The sequence below is a fragment of the Thamnophis sirtalis genome, unplaced genomic scaffold, assembly GCF_051295495.1.
Source record: "Thamnophis sirtalis isolate CommonGarterSnake01/CBP01778 unplaced genomic scaffold, rThaSir2_p1.2 scaffold_10, whole genome shotgun sequence".
Classification (NCBI taxonomy): Eukaryota; Metazoa; Chordata; class Lepidosauria; order Squamata; family Natricidae; genus Thamnophis; species Thamnophis sirtalis.
Genome location: NW_028261390.1, coordinates 64,402,893 through 64,418,202, shown reverse-complemented (window position 1 = coordinate 64,418,202; position 15,310 = coordinate 64,402,893). Strand labels below are relative to the sequence as shown.

The following is a 15,310-nucleotide window of genomic DNA, read 5'->3' as shown; positions in this document are numbered from 1 at the left end:
CTTCAGTTCCTGAACAGAAAAGGGGGAAATCACATGCTTCCAGATGTTGGGTGAAAAAGAAAAGAGAGAGGAAAAAAGGGACTTGCTGGGTTTTTTAATACTCTGTTCGGCCCCATCTCTCTGTTTCCTGTTTCTGTGTAAGAGATGTATTCTGATTGGTTGTCAGACTCCCCTGGGACCAGGCAGGGGCAACTCTGTAGGCTGTGTTTTGAGTCCAAGTTTGGTTGAGTTCCCAGATGCCATGGGGTGAGTTAGGTAAAGAGCTAATACTGTCATGCCTTAATCCCATCACCCTGGAGCTGAAAGGGGAACTCTTTGTTATGTAGAATAGACTGGCTCGGGCATTTGAAGAGTCCATTAAAAAAAGTAGGGGTGATTAAGAGTGAGTCTGTTTCCTGCCTAAAAACATGTTTCTCCATTCCCTGATTCAGGGAAATATAAAATTCTGCCTTTTCCATATTTCCCAGGACATTTCATTTTTCTAGGAGAGGGGGGTGGGTGCTAACTTCCTACATTCTTCAGACACATGAAACTGGCTGCTGAAGTTGAGCATTCTTCCAAACTAATTAGGAAGAAGAACTAGGGAATGCCTTGTGTAAGCATAGCACAACTCTCATAGCTGCTCACGAAAGCACCTCCAAGTATTTGCACCGTTCACGTGAGATCCAAAGCTGAACAGTTTTCAAAGCACTTTGTGTACAATCTGCTGTTTCCAGACGTCCCGGAAATGAGAAACCAAGATGTTTTTCATCATCAAAGATGTCTTCATAATGCAGGTTATCAGCAAGGTTGATTGAGTTTACAGAAATATTACCGAATTAAGAAGTCCCAGACTTTGAAAGATGTTTATTCCTGGTTATGCAAAGCAACTATAGAGTTTGCCTCCAGGTATGAGCGGTCCTAATTTGTTATAATTGTACACAGGCGCAATTCTATTCCCAATTCAGAAAAAAGTTTAGCATTTTCTGCAGCAAGGGTCTACATCCCCCCTCCCCCCAGGGCTGCAGACTGGTAGTGGCCGGTAGCCTTTTAAGAACTGGGACACAAAACTGGAGGCAAGTGGCGGGCGAGTGAGCAAAACCAAAACCACCCCCTACCCCCTGATCCGTCTATGAAACTAGTCCCTGATGCCAGAAAGGTTGGGGACCGCTGTTCTAGAGAAGGGGTGTCAAACTGGATTTCTTCGAGAGTTAGATCAGTGTTCTGACCCCCCCCCTCCATACGGTGAGTCACGCCAACACAAGGTTACTGTTAACCAATTTATTCACAGTAATTACTCACAGACAAGACTTTGGCGGCAACCCAGACTCCCACAGATAAGAGATACAGACAAGAGCTTCTCCAGCTTCGTATAAATGGTTGTGTCCTGCAAAAAGTCTCCTCCCAAAGTCTCTTCTTATATACTCTCTTGGGAGGAGCCAAATCACAACCACCTGGGCCCGATTATCTTCTGTGTCTCTGTAATTGCTGCTGGTGCTTATCCGCCCATTTCTGCCTGGCATCTGGGACCAACTCCCTTTGCTCCTCCCCACTGCTCCAGGGCCTGACGTCAGGGACAAACTCCCTTTGGCTTTCACCACTGCGCCATGTCTCAGGCGCCTCCTGGTGGCCAACCAGCCTCTCTGGTCCCTGCTCGGCATCTGAACCCAGGGTCCTCCACATCGTCCAGAGCCGACTCATAGGGTCCCTCGCTATCGGAGTCTGTCGGCAGCTCCAACGGCTCCTGCTGGACCACAACAGATCAGCATTTTAGTTCTCCTTCACGGGCCAGCCTGAACGGCCTCCTGCCACTGTCAACTTGAAAAGTGTTTCCATGACTATTATCCAGTTGACCTAGAAAAGGGAGGAGAATTCCATGCATACCTTTGGCCAGAGTCGGATCTCATATTTCTGCAGTAGGTGTGTGAGGCGCGCAAGTTCATAGCCTGCCGCAGCACCTCGTTGGTGGATGTGATTTATGACACAGACGGAGGGGAGGGAAGACACAGGGGTAAAGTTCAGATGCCATTAAGCAGAAATCAGATTTGGCTCCGCAGCAAAAGAAAATGCCAAAATGTTGCTCCTAATAAATGACTGGAGTCCTTTGATATTTCCAGGCCAGCCCCACAGGCCGGATTTAAGCACCCCGAGGGCCGGATCCGGCCTTCGGCCCTTGAGTTTGACACCTCTGTCCTAGTGGATTTAAAGCTTTACCCTTCTAAAGATTGTTCTCTCCCAATTTACATTTTTCACGGCAGCGTTTTGCAAGGAGGATGAAATTCCGTGTGCAAACCACGACTGCGTACCCCGCGAGCGGTGGTGTGATGGGCGAGCCGATTGTGCTGACACATCGGATGAATGGAGCTGTGGTACGTTTTAAGGCTTGTGCCATAATTAAGAGGCTAATGTGAGAGTTGCTGAGGAGAAGCGAACTTATGGGAAACAGATCAACCACGTTTAAAGTAAATGAGTAACTCTGACAATCAAAGACGCTAGTCTGGTTGACTGGCCGTTGTTTCGTTCTGTTTTAATGAAAAGAAAACTAAAATTGACAAACAAGACTTTAGGATGAGTAGCCTCATCAGAGGCTCTTGGTGTGTTTGGTATCCTGGGGTTTCTGTGGCACGACATAACCGCGAACGTCAAAAGCGCGCCGACAAAACTGCGGCGCTAAAACCGCAATGTCAAAACCGCACCGACAACAGCGCGCCGACAACAGCGCGCCGACAGAAGCGCGATTTAAGTTAAGGCAAGGTTTAGGGTTAGGTTTAGGGTTAGGTTTAGGGTTAGGTTTAGGGTTAGGTTTAGGGTTAGGTTTAGGGTTAGGGTTAGGTTTAGGGTTAGGTTTAGGGTTAGGGTTAGGTTTAGGGTTAGGGTTAGGGTTAGGTTTAGGGTTAGGTTTAGGGTTAGGTTTAGGGTTAGGTTTAGGGTTAGGTTTAGGGTTAGGTTTAGGGTTAGGTTTAGGGTTAGGGTTAGGTTTAGGGTTAGGGTTAGGTTTAGGGTTAGGGTTAGGGTTAGGGTTAGGTTTAGGGTTAGGTTTAGGGTTAGGGTTAGGGTTAGGTTTAGGGTTAGGTTTAGGGTTATGTTACAGCGCGCTTCTGTCGGCGCGCTGTTGTCGGCGCGCTTCAGCGCTCATTCGTCTCTGCGGTTTTGACGGCGCGGTTTTGTCACTGCGCTTTAGTCACACGTGCTTTTCTCGTACGCGCATTTGTGGTGGAACCGGGGTTTCACCTCCAAAATTCAAGATTTTAATGTCTTTTCAGAACAGTTGGGAATAAAATTAGATCAATCAATCCTGTAGAACCCTGGAAGTCCTTCTAAACCATCTGAAATTTCACTGCCAAAATCCAGGGCAATTATTACATTTTGTTGGCACAGTTTTGGGGAAAGGGTTTGTTTTTAATTTTGCAGCTGTTTTTTTCAAGGTGTTGTCAGATGTTTAGCGATCCGTGCAGTGCAAGTACGAGTCACAAATCATTTTTAGGGCCATTGTAACTTCAGACGTTCAAATGAATGGTTGCAAGTTGACCATTTGGAGTTTGGTTATCTGTTTGCAGTTGGTATAGTAAGCTGCATCATTGCTTGATCAAATTGTATGTATTCACTCACAGTATTTGTTAATGATCGCATATTAATTTGCAAATCTTCCATGTCATGAGAAATCAATGAATTATCTTCCACCTGGCTGTATTAAAGTTAAGCTTCCCTTTGTTTTTCTTTACACAGTGTCCCTCTATAAAAACAGCAGCTCCTTGATGTTCCTGACTGTATATAGGTCAGCTGCCAATTATTTTGTATGTGCTGATGACTGGGAAGAAAATTTAAGCCGCTTGGCATGCAAACAGATGGGTTTCGGGTAAGGTCAGTAGTTTGTAATATTGATAAATCATAGCCTTGAATGTGACTATCAATTGGGGGCATGTTGTGGCCTGCTAGCAACCAGTAGAGCTGGCAGCAGATTCGGACAGTGAGGAGGTTGGGGAGGAACATGGGCCAGTCCTGGAGTCTGGGGGAGGCTCTGATGAGGGCTCTGTGTCGGAGGCAGAGAGGGGACCAGAGCCATATGCCAGTTATCAGCTGCCTTCAGAGTCAGACATCAGTGAGACAGACGAACAGCTGGAGTCTGTTCCCAGTGTGCGCATGCGCAGAGTTGCCAGATGAAGGGGACAGCTAAAGAATAGTGGTCGATTTGGGAGTAAGGCCACAGGTGGGTGATGAATGGCCCCTCCCAGAGGAAATAAAAGAGGAGCGAAAGGGGAGTGGAGTTTGCAGGAGACAATTAGGTCGCTTAATTGGTTCGTGACTCTCCGAGACTTCTTGCCAAGTTCTGCAGATATCAGCCTGGCAGTTCTCCAAGCCAGATAAGGTCTGTGACCGTAAATCCTCCCTTGAAATATTTTGTTGGATGTGAATGAGCAGAATTCACAGTAAATTAATAAAAGGGGTTTTTGTCGAGACCAGGAGTTTGCTTCAGGCTCTCGGGAAGCCTCGGTCAGAACAGGACAATTCTTTGAATCTGTGATGTTTTCTTAAGACATGAGATCATTTCGTTTTCTACATTTTTAAAAATTTATTACAAAAAGAATGTTCTGATATTTTTTACCGCATATGATCTTTGGTACATTATCAGTACCCTAGTCAATCAATACCGTAGCTTATTTTCTATGGAGGGGGAAATCATTTTCTCCCTTAGTTCCAGTACATAGCAATAGTTCTTAGACTTATATACCGCTTCACAGCCCCCACGAATCTGGGTCCTCACTTTACCAATTTAACATTCAACTATCTTGAATGTATGCTTTTTTTTTTCCTCCAGTGGGCCAGTTGTGACAGAACTTGTTCCAGTGTATGAGCTTCCACAACAGGAAAAATGGTTGAATCTACACCCTGAATGGGAGAAGAAAAACGGGTCCACATTGCATGCTCTTTTAGTAACAGGGTAAGAAATAGCTATCGTGTTTTACTGTATGGAGGGAGAAAATACGTGGAGAAAATTCAGCAGTCTGTATATAGCACAAAGTCAGCCCTTAAAACTAGATAAGACCGGGGTGGGGTGGGGTGATTATGAATGGTAATGCTACTTTTATTATAAGGTTACTCAAATTGTTTAATAGCCTTTCGGTGTGATACCCCCAGTGGTGGGTTTCAAAAATTTCAAGCGAGAGAGCAGTGACCGGATGGGTCGGGGGAGCAGGCGAGGGGGGGCAGGTGGGAAGGAGCATTCCGGTACTGTCCCACCAGACGAAGGGGTTCTAAAAGATACGGTAAATTTGACGAACCCCTTCTGACATACCGGTGCGAACCGGGAGCAACCCACGCCTGGATACTCCCCATTTTGATCTGTAGTTATTTCATATGCATTTCCAATTGCCCAAAGATCCTATCCATTTATAGGCAGCCCATGTATAAAAAGGTAGCACAGGTTGTCCTCGACCTGTGACCACAATTGAGCCACAATTTCTGTTGTTAAGTGAGACATGTGTTAAGTGAGGTTTGCCTCATTTTACAACCTTTCTTGCCATAGTCGTTAAGTGAATCACTGCAGTTGATAAGATAGTAACACAATTGTTAAGAGAATCTGGTTTCCCCCATTGCCTTTGCTTGTCAGAAGGTCACAAAAGGGGATCACATGACCCTGGGACACTGTGACCATCATAAATATGAACCAGTTGCCAAGCATTTGAATTTTATGCATTATGCATATGAATTTTAATCACATGATCATTGGGATGCTGCAAAGGTGGAAAATATGAAAAACGGCCATAAGCAGTCATGAGATTCAGCCGGTTCGAGTTGATTTGCGTGAACCGGTTGTTAAATTGACTGCTGGCCCCGCCCCTTCCAGCCCTGCCCCTACCAGGAGTCCCCACGCGCCCCATTTTGACTCCCGGGTAAGCGTAGCGAGGCCTGCTAGGCCCAAAACAGGGCGTGTGGCGAGAGGACAATGTCCCCCACAGTCCATTTTTGCTCCCAGGGGGGTGCAGGAGGCCAAGTGCTACCTATCACACATCCCTGGCCACGCCCACCACGGCCACACCCACCCAACCATGAGGGCAGAGAACCGTTTGTTAAATTATTTGAATCCCCACACTGGTCATGTCACAATTTTCAGTTGTAAGTTTGAACAGGCAGTAAACGCAGGAATGTTGTATTTTTGTATTTTTGAGTCCCATTTACACCTTTTTTAACACACACACACACAAATATATATATATATATATATATATATATATATATATATATATGTATGTATGTATGTATGTATGTATGTATGTATGTATGTATGTATGTATGTATGTATATGTGCATGTGCATGTGCATGTGCATGTGCATGTGCATGTGTATGTATGTATGTATGTATGTATGTATGTATGAATGTATGTGTATGTGTGTGTGTATATATATATATATATATATATATATGTGTGTGTGTGTGTGTGTGTGTGTGTGTCACAACCCCTGGTAAGCCCCAATTATGGGAGGAATATATACCCTTACTGGGATTCGAACCTGTGCTGTATTGCATCTTATTTATCAGCATCATAATCATCTTATTATTATCACTAATATATACCTTCTTCCCTGGCTTCAGCTGATAAGGAGGAGACCTGTGGCTTGATGGCTAAGACGTTTGCCTAAGTTGCAATACAGCACAGGTTCAAATCCCAGTAAGGGTATGGCTAGCTGATGAGAGCTAAATAGCTTGAAATAGATCTATACTAGTCTCCCTTTATTTATTTATCAGCACAAATAAAAACACACACACACACACACACACACACACACACACACACATATATTCAGCTTTGGTTTTCAGCTGATAGTTGATCTAGTTACCAGTCCTGAGAATTTTCTGAGAGGAATAAATGAAGCATCATAATACTGCCTTTAGAAATGAAGTGTCCTCCAGGTTCCAAGCACATTTTTTGATGATACAGGAAAAAGATAATAAATGTTTTTCAGTAGATATACGATTCCTGCGCTTCTTTATTACCCTGATGAAACTGAGCCTGTTTTAAGTTGTTCTTTCTACACTTAGGTTACCATGTGAAAGCAAGAATGTGGTTTCTCTTCTCTGTGCCAAAGAAGGTAAGATCATAATTTGTAGAAGCATGAAGAAGTAAATCAGATACTTCCAAATTAACCATTAATTTCGTGAGAATTTAAAAAAAGGTTCTTTGGGGAGAATAAAAGTGAGACCTTACCTCATCTTTATCTAGGGCGGCATTGTGCTTTCTGAATGGAAAATATATGCCTTCTAGAAGCCCAGAAACAGAATATTAAAAAGCAGGAACTGGAAGAGGGTAAGGTCTCCTGCTTGAGCAGGGGGTTGGACTAGAAGACCTCCAAAGTCCCGCCTGACTCTGTAATTCTGTTATATTGAACTTTCTAAAACGTTGAGTGTGCTTTGCTTTTTATAGCCATTCTCTGTTCCATTTTACCGCCTTCCATCATTTTTCTTTCTTTTTTTTTTCATATTGTGGATTGGATTTTTTCTTCCTTTGCTTGGAATTTTGTTTATCACTCTTTGTAGTTTTTATAACCCCGAAACTCTATTGGCTGGGCCTTGTTCTTATTTATTTATTATTTATTTATTTATTTATTTATTTATTTATTTATTTATTTATTTATTTATTTATTATTTATTTGTCTTGTATGCCGCCCACTCCCGGAGGACTCCGGGCGGCTCACAAAAGACCAGGGAAAGGGGGAAAACGAGACAAAGACAACATATTAAAAACAAAACCAACATTCACAATTTCCGTGGAGGTAGATGCTTCTCAGCTCCCCCCCAGCCTGCTGGAACAGCCAAGACTTGGTGGCTTTGCGGAAGGCCGGGAGGGTAGTAAGGGTCCGGATCTCAACAGGGAGCTCGTTCCAGAGGGCCGGAGCTGCAACAGAGAAGGCCCTCCCCTGGGGAGTCGCCAGCCGACATTGGCTGGCAGATGGAATCCGGAGGAGACCCAACCTGTGCAATCTAATTGGTCTGAGAGAGGTAATCGGCAGGAGGCGGTCTCTCAGGTACCCAGGTTCTTCCTTTTAAGGAAGCAAAGAACCTCTCGTTTAGGCAAATAAATGGGTTACTCCCTCTTGCCCTAATATTCATTGAGATTCTAAAGCACCTTGGCTGAAAGATTATCGAGGCTAACAGAGCTATAGAATTGGCAGGGACCTTAGAAGTCTCCTACTCCAGCCTTCTGCTCCGGGCAGTAAGGTTGCCCACAATTGGACTTATAATTTGTGTTTGGCCTTTTACTTAATCAAGAATTTTTCTGACATTGTTAATATGATTTAAGCCAGGGTGTCAAACTCAAGGCCTGTGGTCCAGAAGGTGCTTAGATCTGGCCTGCTGGGCCACCAGGGAAACAGCGAAGGTCTGGCCTGCGGTGCCTGTGCCAGCAAAAATAGAGCTCCCGAGAGCCGCTTGTGGCCCTCCCGAGCTCCGTTTTCACTGGCAGAGGGTTGCAGGAGCCGTCACAGCCAAAAACAGACCTCGTGAGGGGTGTGCACGGGTCTCCTGAGCTCCGTTTTCACTGGCAGAGGGTTGCAGGAGGCTGTCCCGGCCGAAAACAGAGATTAGGAGTACGTTTTTGCTGGCAGAACACTTGGGCCACCACAGGCGCCCCTGACATGAATGGCTGGCCACGCCCACCCTGGCCTCCCAAGGTCAAACAGAACCCTGATGCAACCCCCAATGAAATCGAGTTTGACACTCCTGATTTAAGTTTAATGATATTGTAGCTAAATAGGGTGGCTCAGTGGCTAAGACGCTGAGCTTGTTGATCAGAAAGGTCGGCAGTTTGGTGGTTCGAATCCCTAGTGCTGCATAACAGAGTGAGCTCCCATTTCTTGTCCCAGCTTCTGCCAACTGAGCAGTTCGAAAGCGTGTAAAAGTGGAAGTAGGAAAATAGGAACCACCTTTGGTGGGAAGGTAACTGTGTTCCTTCGGCATTTAGTCATGCCACCCACATGACCATGGAGACGTCTTCGGACAGCGCTGGCTCTTCGGGTTTGAAACGGAGATGAGCACCACCCCCTAGAGTCGGGAACAACTAGCACATATGTGCGAGGGGAACCTTAACCATTACCTTAGCTTTTATAACTACTCTGTCTCATGGTATACTACGTCTTTTGCGATTGTTGTGGAATAGATGCTAAAGCTTTCCAAACTATGCACGTCATTCTCCCGGTACTTACCAGCTGATCTTTTTCCTAAAAGATTGTGGCCGTCGCCCTGCAGCTCGCATGAGCAAGAGGATTCTCGGTGGCAGGACCAGTCGCTCAGGACGTTGGCCATGGCAGTGCTCGCTCCAGAGCGAGTCCAGTGGTCACATCTGTGGCTGTGTTCTCATAGCAAAGAAATGGGTCTTAACAGTGGCACACTGCTTTGAAGGGTGAGTAGCGCTGAGCTTCAGAAATAGGATGGGCGTTGCAATCAGAGAGAGGGTCCCAAGCTGGTGGGATGACTAAAGCTTTGTAAGTGGGAACATCCAGGAACCGTGACCAAGCTGAGTTACAAAAATTATGTCCTTCTAACACTGTGATTCTCCACCTTGGCAACTGTCAGATATGTGGACTTCCAACTGCCAGAATTCCCCAGACAGCATTTTAGCTGGGGAATTCTGGGAAGTCCGGACAACTGAAAGTTTATTTATTTTAATTGTTGTTGTTGAGAAACACTGCTCTGTTAGGTCCTTTCCCTGGGACTGCTTCTTCTGGCCTCCTTGTTCCTTTAGCAATGAACAGGGCAGGGGTCACGTGTACAACACACATAGAACAGAGACAGGCTTCTAATTCACAATAATTTTTTTGACACACAAACAGGCACAGAAAAATGAAAAGTTCACTTGTGTTGTGGCCTGCCAGAAGCCAGCTGGCAGCAGATTCAGACAGTGAGGAGGTTGGGGAGGAACAATGGGCCAGTCCTGGAGTCTGGGGAAGGCTCTGATGAGGGTTCTGTATCGGAGGCAGAGAGAGGGCCAGAGTCGTCTGACAGTTATGAGCTGCCTTCAGAGTCAGACATCAGTGAAGCAGACGAACAGCTGGAGCCTGTTCCCAGTGTGCGCATGCGCAGAGTTGCCAGACGAAGGGAACAGCTAAAGAACAAGAGTCGACTTGGGAGTGAGGCCACAGGTGGACGATGAATGGCCCCTCCCAGAGGAAATAAAAGAGGAGCGAAAGGGGAGTGGAGTTTGCAGGAGACAATTAGTTTTCTTAATTGGTTCGTGACTCTCCGAGACTCCTTGCTGGGTTTTGCACATATCAACCTGTCCAGTGCTCTGAATGTCAAAGTGAAGAAATTCAATGAAGCGTGGGTAAACGGCGCGAGTAACTATGACTCTCTTAAGGTAGCCAAATGCCTCATCATCTAATTAGTGACGCACATGAATAAATGAACAAGATTCCCGCTGTCCCTACCTCCTATCTAGCGAAACCACAGCCAAGGGAACGGGCTTGGCGGAATCAGCGGGGATAGAAGACCCTGTTGAGCTTGACTATAGTCTGGCCCTGTGAAGAGACATGAGAGGGGTAGAATAAATGGGAGTCCCGCCCGGGCTGCCAGTGAAATACCACTACTCTGATCGTTTTTTCACTTACCCGGTGAGGCAGGGGGGAGCCCCAAGGGGCTCACACTTCTGGCTCCAAGCGCCCTGCACGAGCCAGGCACGACCCGCTCTGGGGACAGCGTCAGGTAGGGAGTTTGACTGGGGCGGTACACCTGTCAAACCGTAACGCAGGTGTCCTAAGGCGAGCTCAGGGGGGACAGAAACCTCCCGCGGAGCAGAAGGGCAAACACTTGCCTCATCTCCACCGCCTGCCCTCTCTCGGTCATTCTGTGTCCGTTCCTCCCTGAGGGGCCCGGGACTGTCTTGACCTGCCCCTTCCCCTCATACCTCCGAAACCAACAAAGCCGCCCTCTCAACCTCTGTCAGCCACAGCTCTGGCTCCTCCCCCTCCTCCTTGGATTAAGGCTCCGACGGGGGCATGACACTTATCAACTGCAGTAATTCACTTAACAACAGAGGCGAGAAAGGTCGTAAAATGGGGGAAAACTCACTTAACACCAGAAAATTGTGCTCGTAATTTGAGGACTGCCTATAGTTGGTGCACATCCGTCAGCAGAGTGAAGTACATAAATGACTTAGCAGTTATAGCAATAGCAGTTAGACTTATATACCGCTTCATAGGGCTTTCAGTCCTCTCTAAGCGGTTTACAGAGTCAGCATATTGCCCCCAACAACAATCCGGGTCCTCATTTTACCCACCTCGGAAGGATGGAAGGCTGAGTCAACCTTGAGCCGGTGAGATTTGAACAGCCGAACTGCAGAACTGCAGTCAGCTGAAGTAGCCTGCAGTGCTGCATTTAACCACTGCGCCACCTCGGCTCGACTTCTTATGGCAGGTGGATTGAGAATCTTCACTGGTATCTGACGTCGTTCCTTTCTTTCCCCCAAGGAGAGAAAATGCCAAGGTATGGAAAGTAGTCTTTGGCATCAACAATCTGGATCATCCGTCAGTCTTCACGCAAACCCGCTTGGTGAAGACAATTATTCTGCACCCTCGTTACAACCGGGCCGTGGTGGATTACGACATCAGCATTGTGGAACTCAACGAAGGCATCAACGAGACCAGCTACGTCAGGCCAGTTTGCCTTCCCGACAGGGAGCACCTAGTTAAGCCAAATACCTATTGCTACATCACCGGCTGGGGACACATGGGCAGCAAAAGTAAGCCTCACGTAGCCCTGTGGTAAATCTGTTTCTCCTTTGCCATATCCAATAATTGATAGTCCCCCGTTTTCACTGAACAATAAGAAGATACTGGATCTAAGTCACTCTTGCATTTAGAATAGAATAGAATAGAATCAGTGGCGGGTTTCAAAAATTGCTCGAACCTACTCTGTAGGTGTGGCCTCCTTTGTGGGAGTGGCTTGCCGCCCATGTGACCGGATGGGGGTGGCTTGCCGCCCATGTGACCGGATATGAAGATGCCGACCACACTTGTCAGAACCACCTTAAATTACCTCACACACAGCACTGGCATGCATAAGAATATGACGTAAACTTGTTTTTTAAAAGGCATCTTTGGTTTGCGTTAAAACAACTTCAACACACGCAATGTTCTGATTGCACCACAAACGCAGTAGTCATCCTTACCTTTCACAGAGGCACTGAGTTTTATAAATATGAGCATGATAGTGTAGAATAATCATATCCAAGGACCAATGGTGGGTTTCAAAAAATTTTGGAACCTCTTCTGTAGGTGTGGCCTGCTTTCCGGGTCCACTGGTGGAACCTCTTCTAACCGGTTCAGTAGATTTGATGAACCGGTTCTACCGAATAGGTGCGAACTGGTAGGAACCCACCTCTGAATAGAATAGAATAGAGTATAGAGTATAGAGTATAGAGTATAGAGTATAGACTATAGACTATAGACTATAGACTATAGACTATAGACTATAGACTATAGACTATAGACTATAGACTATAGACTATAGAGTATAGAGTAGAGTAGAGTAGAGTAGAGTAGAATAGAATAGAATAGAATAGAATAGAATAGAATAGAATAGAATAGAATAGAATAGAATAGAATAGAATAGAATAGAATTCTTTATTGGCCAACTGTGGTTGGACACACAAGGAATTTGTCTTCGGTGCATATGCTCTCAGTGTACATAAAGAAAAATAAAATCAAGAATCATAAGATACAACACTTAGTGGTAGTCGTAGGTTACTAATAAGCAATCAAATCATACTCGAAAACAAAACAATATAAATTGAAAGATACAAACAACCTGGTTAAAATCATAAGTGGGAAGAGATTAGTACTAGGAAGGAAGAGAAGAATAATAGTAATACAGCCTTTGTAGATAATTTGACACTGTTGTGGGGATTAGTGGTTTAGCAGAGTGATGGCATTTGCGGGGGAAACTGTCCTTGTGCCTAGTTGTTCTGGTGTGCGTTGTTTTGAGGGTAGAAGTTGATTGAAGCAACCAATGAAAAATCTTCTCTTACGCTAAACCTAATATCGAAACATACGTTAGTTTTTGCTGTTCAAAACTAGGAGATAAAAAGAAACCCACTATGAATACATGTGAATGTCCCCCAGGGAGAGGGATTGGATCAGAAGGCTGAGATTGTGGGTGCAGCCTTGTGATGAACCAACAGCCCTTGAGACGTGTGTAGTGTCAGTGCACAAAGGATGAAGCTTTGATCAGGCAGGTGACGTCATTTACGCAGCTGTAGATTCTCACCCAGTTGTGGCTTCCACACACCCCTCTCTTCCGCTTAGTGCCCTTCAAACTGCAGGAAGGAGAAGTCCGCATTATTTCCTTGGACCAATGTCAGTCCTACTTCGACATGAAGACCATCACAGTCAGGATGTTATGTGCAGGCTACGAGGCTGGAACTGTGGATTCCTGCATGGTAAGTGTTACGGACGGACGCTGTTAAATTTACATGTTTTCACATGCTCACCGGGGATTGGTTGCCCAAACCCTGAGAAGTTTAAACAACTGTCATTGGCCGGCTGGGCTGCCAGAGTTCCTTAATTTACATGTTTTCACATGCTCACCGGGGATTGGTTGCCCAAACCCTGGGAAGTTTAAACAACTGTCATTGGCCGGCTGGGCTGCCAGAGTTCCTTAATTTACATGTTTTCACATGCTCACCGGGGATTGGTTGCCCAAACCCTGAGAAGTTTAAACAACTGTCATTGGCCGGCTGGGCTGCCAGAGTTCCTTAATTTACATGTTTTCACATGCTCACCGGGGATTGGTTGCCCAAACCCTGGGAAGTTTAAACAACTGTCATTGGCCGGCTGGGCTGCCGGAGTTCCTTAATTTACATGTTTTCACATGCTCACTGGGGATTGGTTGCCCAAACCCTGGGAAGTTTAAACAACTGTCATTGGCCGACTGGGCTGCCAGAGTTCCTTAATTTACATGTTTTCACATGCTCACTGGGGATTGGTTGCCCAAACCCTGGGAAGTTTAAACAACTGTCATTGGCCGGCTGGGCTGCCGGAGCTCCTTAATTTACATGTTTTCACATGCTCACCGGGGATTGGTTGTCCAAACCCTGGGAAGTTTAAACAACTGTCATTGGCCGGCTGGGCTGCCAGAGCTCCTTAATTTACATGTTTTCACATGCTCACCGGGGATTGGTTGCCCAAACCCTGGGAAGTTTAAACAACTGTCATTGGCCGACTGGGCTGCCAGAGTTCCTTAATTTACATGTTTTCACATGCTCACTGGGGATTGGTTGCCCAAACCCTGGGAAATTTAAACAACTGTCATTGGCCGGCTGGGCTGCCGGAGCTCCTTAATTTACATGTTTTCACATGCTCACCGGGGATTGGTTGTCCAAACCCTGGGAAGTTTAAACAACTGTCATTGGCCGGCTGGGCTGCCGGAGCTCCTTAATTTACATGTTTTCACATGCTCACCGGGGATTGGTTACCCAAACCCTGGGAAGTTTAAACAACTGTCATTGGCTGGCTGGGCTGCCGCAGCTCCTTAATTTACATGTTTTCACATGCTCACTGGGGATTGGTTGCCCAAACTCTGGGAAGTTTAAACAACTGTCATTGGCCGGCTGGGCTGCCGGAGTTCCTTAATTTACATGTTTTCACATGCTCACCGGGGATTGGTTGCCCAAACCCTGGGAAGTTTAAACAACTGTCATTGGCTGGCTGGGCTGCCAGAGCTCCTTAATTTACATGTTTTCACATGCTCACTGGGGATTGGTTGCCCAAACCCTGAGAAGTTTAAATAACTGTCATTGGCCGGCTGGTCTGCCAGAGCTCCTTAAAAGGGGAGCTCCAGCAGCCCAGCTGGCAGAGCACAGTCACTTACTCTTGCAATAAAAAGTGCTGAAACTCCTTGCCAGGTTTCTGGCAGCTCTCCAAGCCAGATAAGGTCTGTGACTGTAAATCCTCCCTTGAAAGACTTTGCTGGATGTGAATGAGCAGAATTCACAGTCAATTAGAGCCGAGGTGGTTAAATGCAGCACTGCAGGCTACTTCAGCTGACTGCAGTTCTGCAGTTCGGCTGTTCAAATCTCACCGGCTCAGGGTTGACTCAGCCTTCCATCCTTCCGAGGTGGGTAAAATGAGGACCCGGATTGTTGTTGGGGGCAATATGCTGACTCTCTGTAAACCGCTTAGAGAGGGCTGAAAGCCCTATGAAGCGGTATATAAGTCTAATTGCTATTGCTAATTAATAAAAGGTTTTGCTTCGTGCTCTTGGGAAACCTCAGTCAAAACAGAGAGCTGCACTGTATCCCATCTTAATATGTCATTTATTTTTTTAACGTCATTCCAGACAGCC

The 15,310-nt window shown here is 46.0% G+C and overlaps 1 protein-coding gene across 1 annotated transcript in view; it reads left to right on the top strand.

Moving 5' to 3' along the window:
- Positions 1-15,310, top strand: part of CORIN (corin, serine peptidase) — an 86,951-nt gene that overhangs the window by 70,343 nt on the left and 1,298 nt on the right. Inside the window, exons 15-21 of the mRNA XM_087724780.1 lie at positions 2,238-2,348; positions 3,706-3,835; positions 4,796-4,918; positions 7,019-7,068; positions 9,200-9,374; positions 11,437-11,708; positions 13,273-13,406. Coding sequence (XP_087580906.1) covers positions 2,238-2,348; positions 3,706-3,835; positions 4,796-4,918; positions 7,019-7,068; positions 9,200-9,374; positions 11,437-11,708; positions 13,273-13,406 — 995 coding nt within the window. The remainder of the gene's footprint in view (positions 1-2,237; positions 2,349-3,705; positions 3,836-4,795; positions 4,919-7,018; positions 7,069-9,199; positions 9,375-11,436; positions 11,709-13,272; positions 13,407-15,310) is intronic.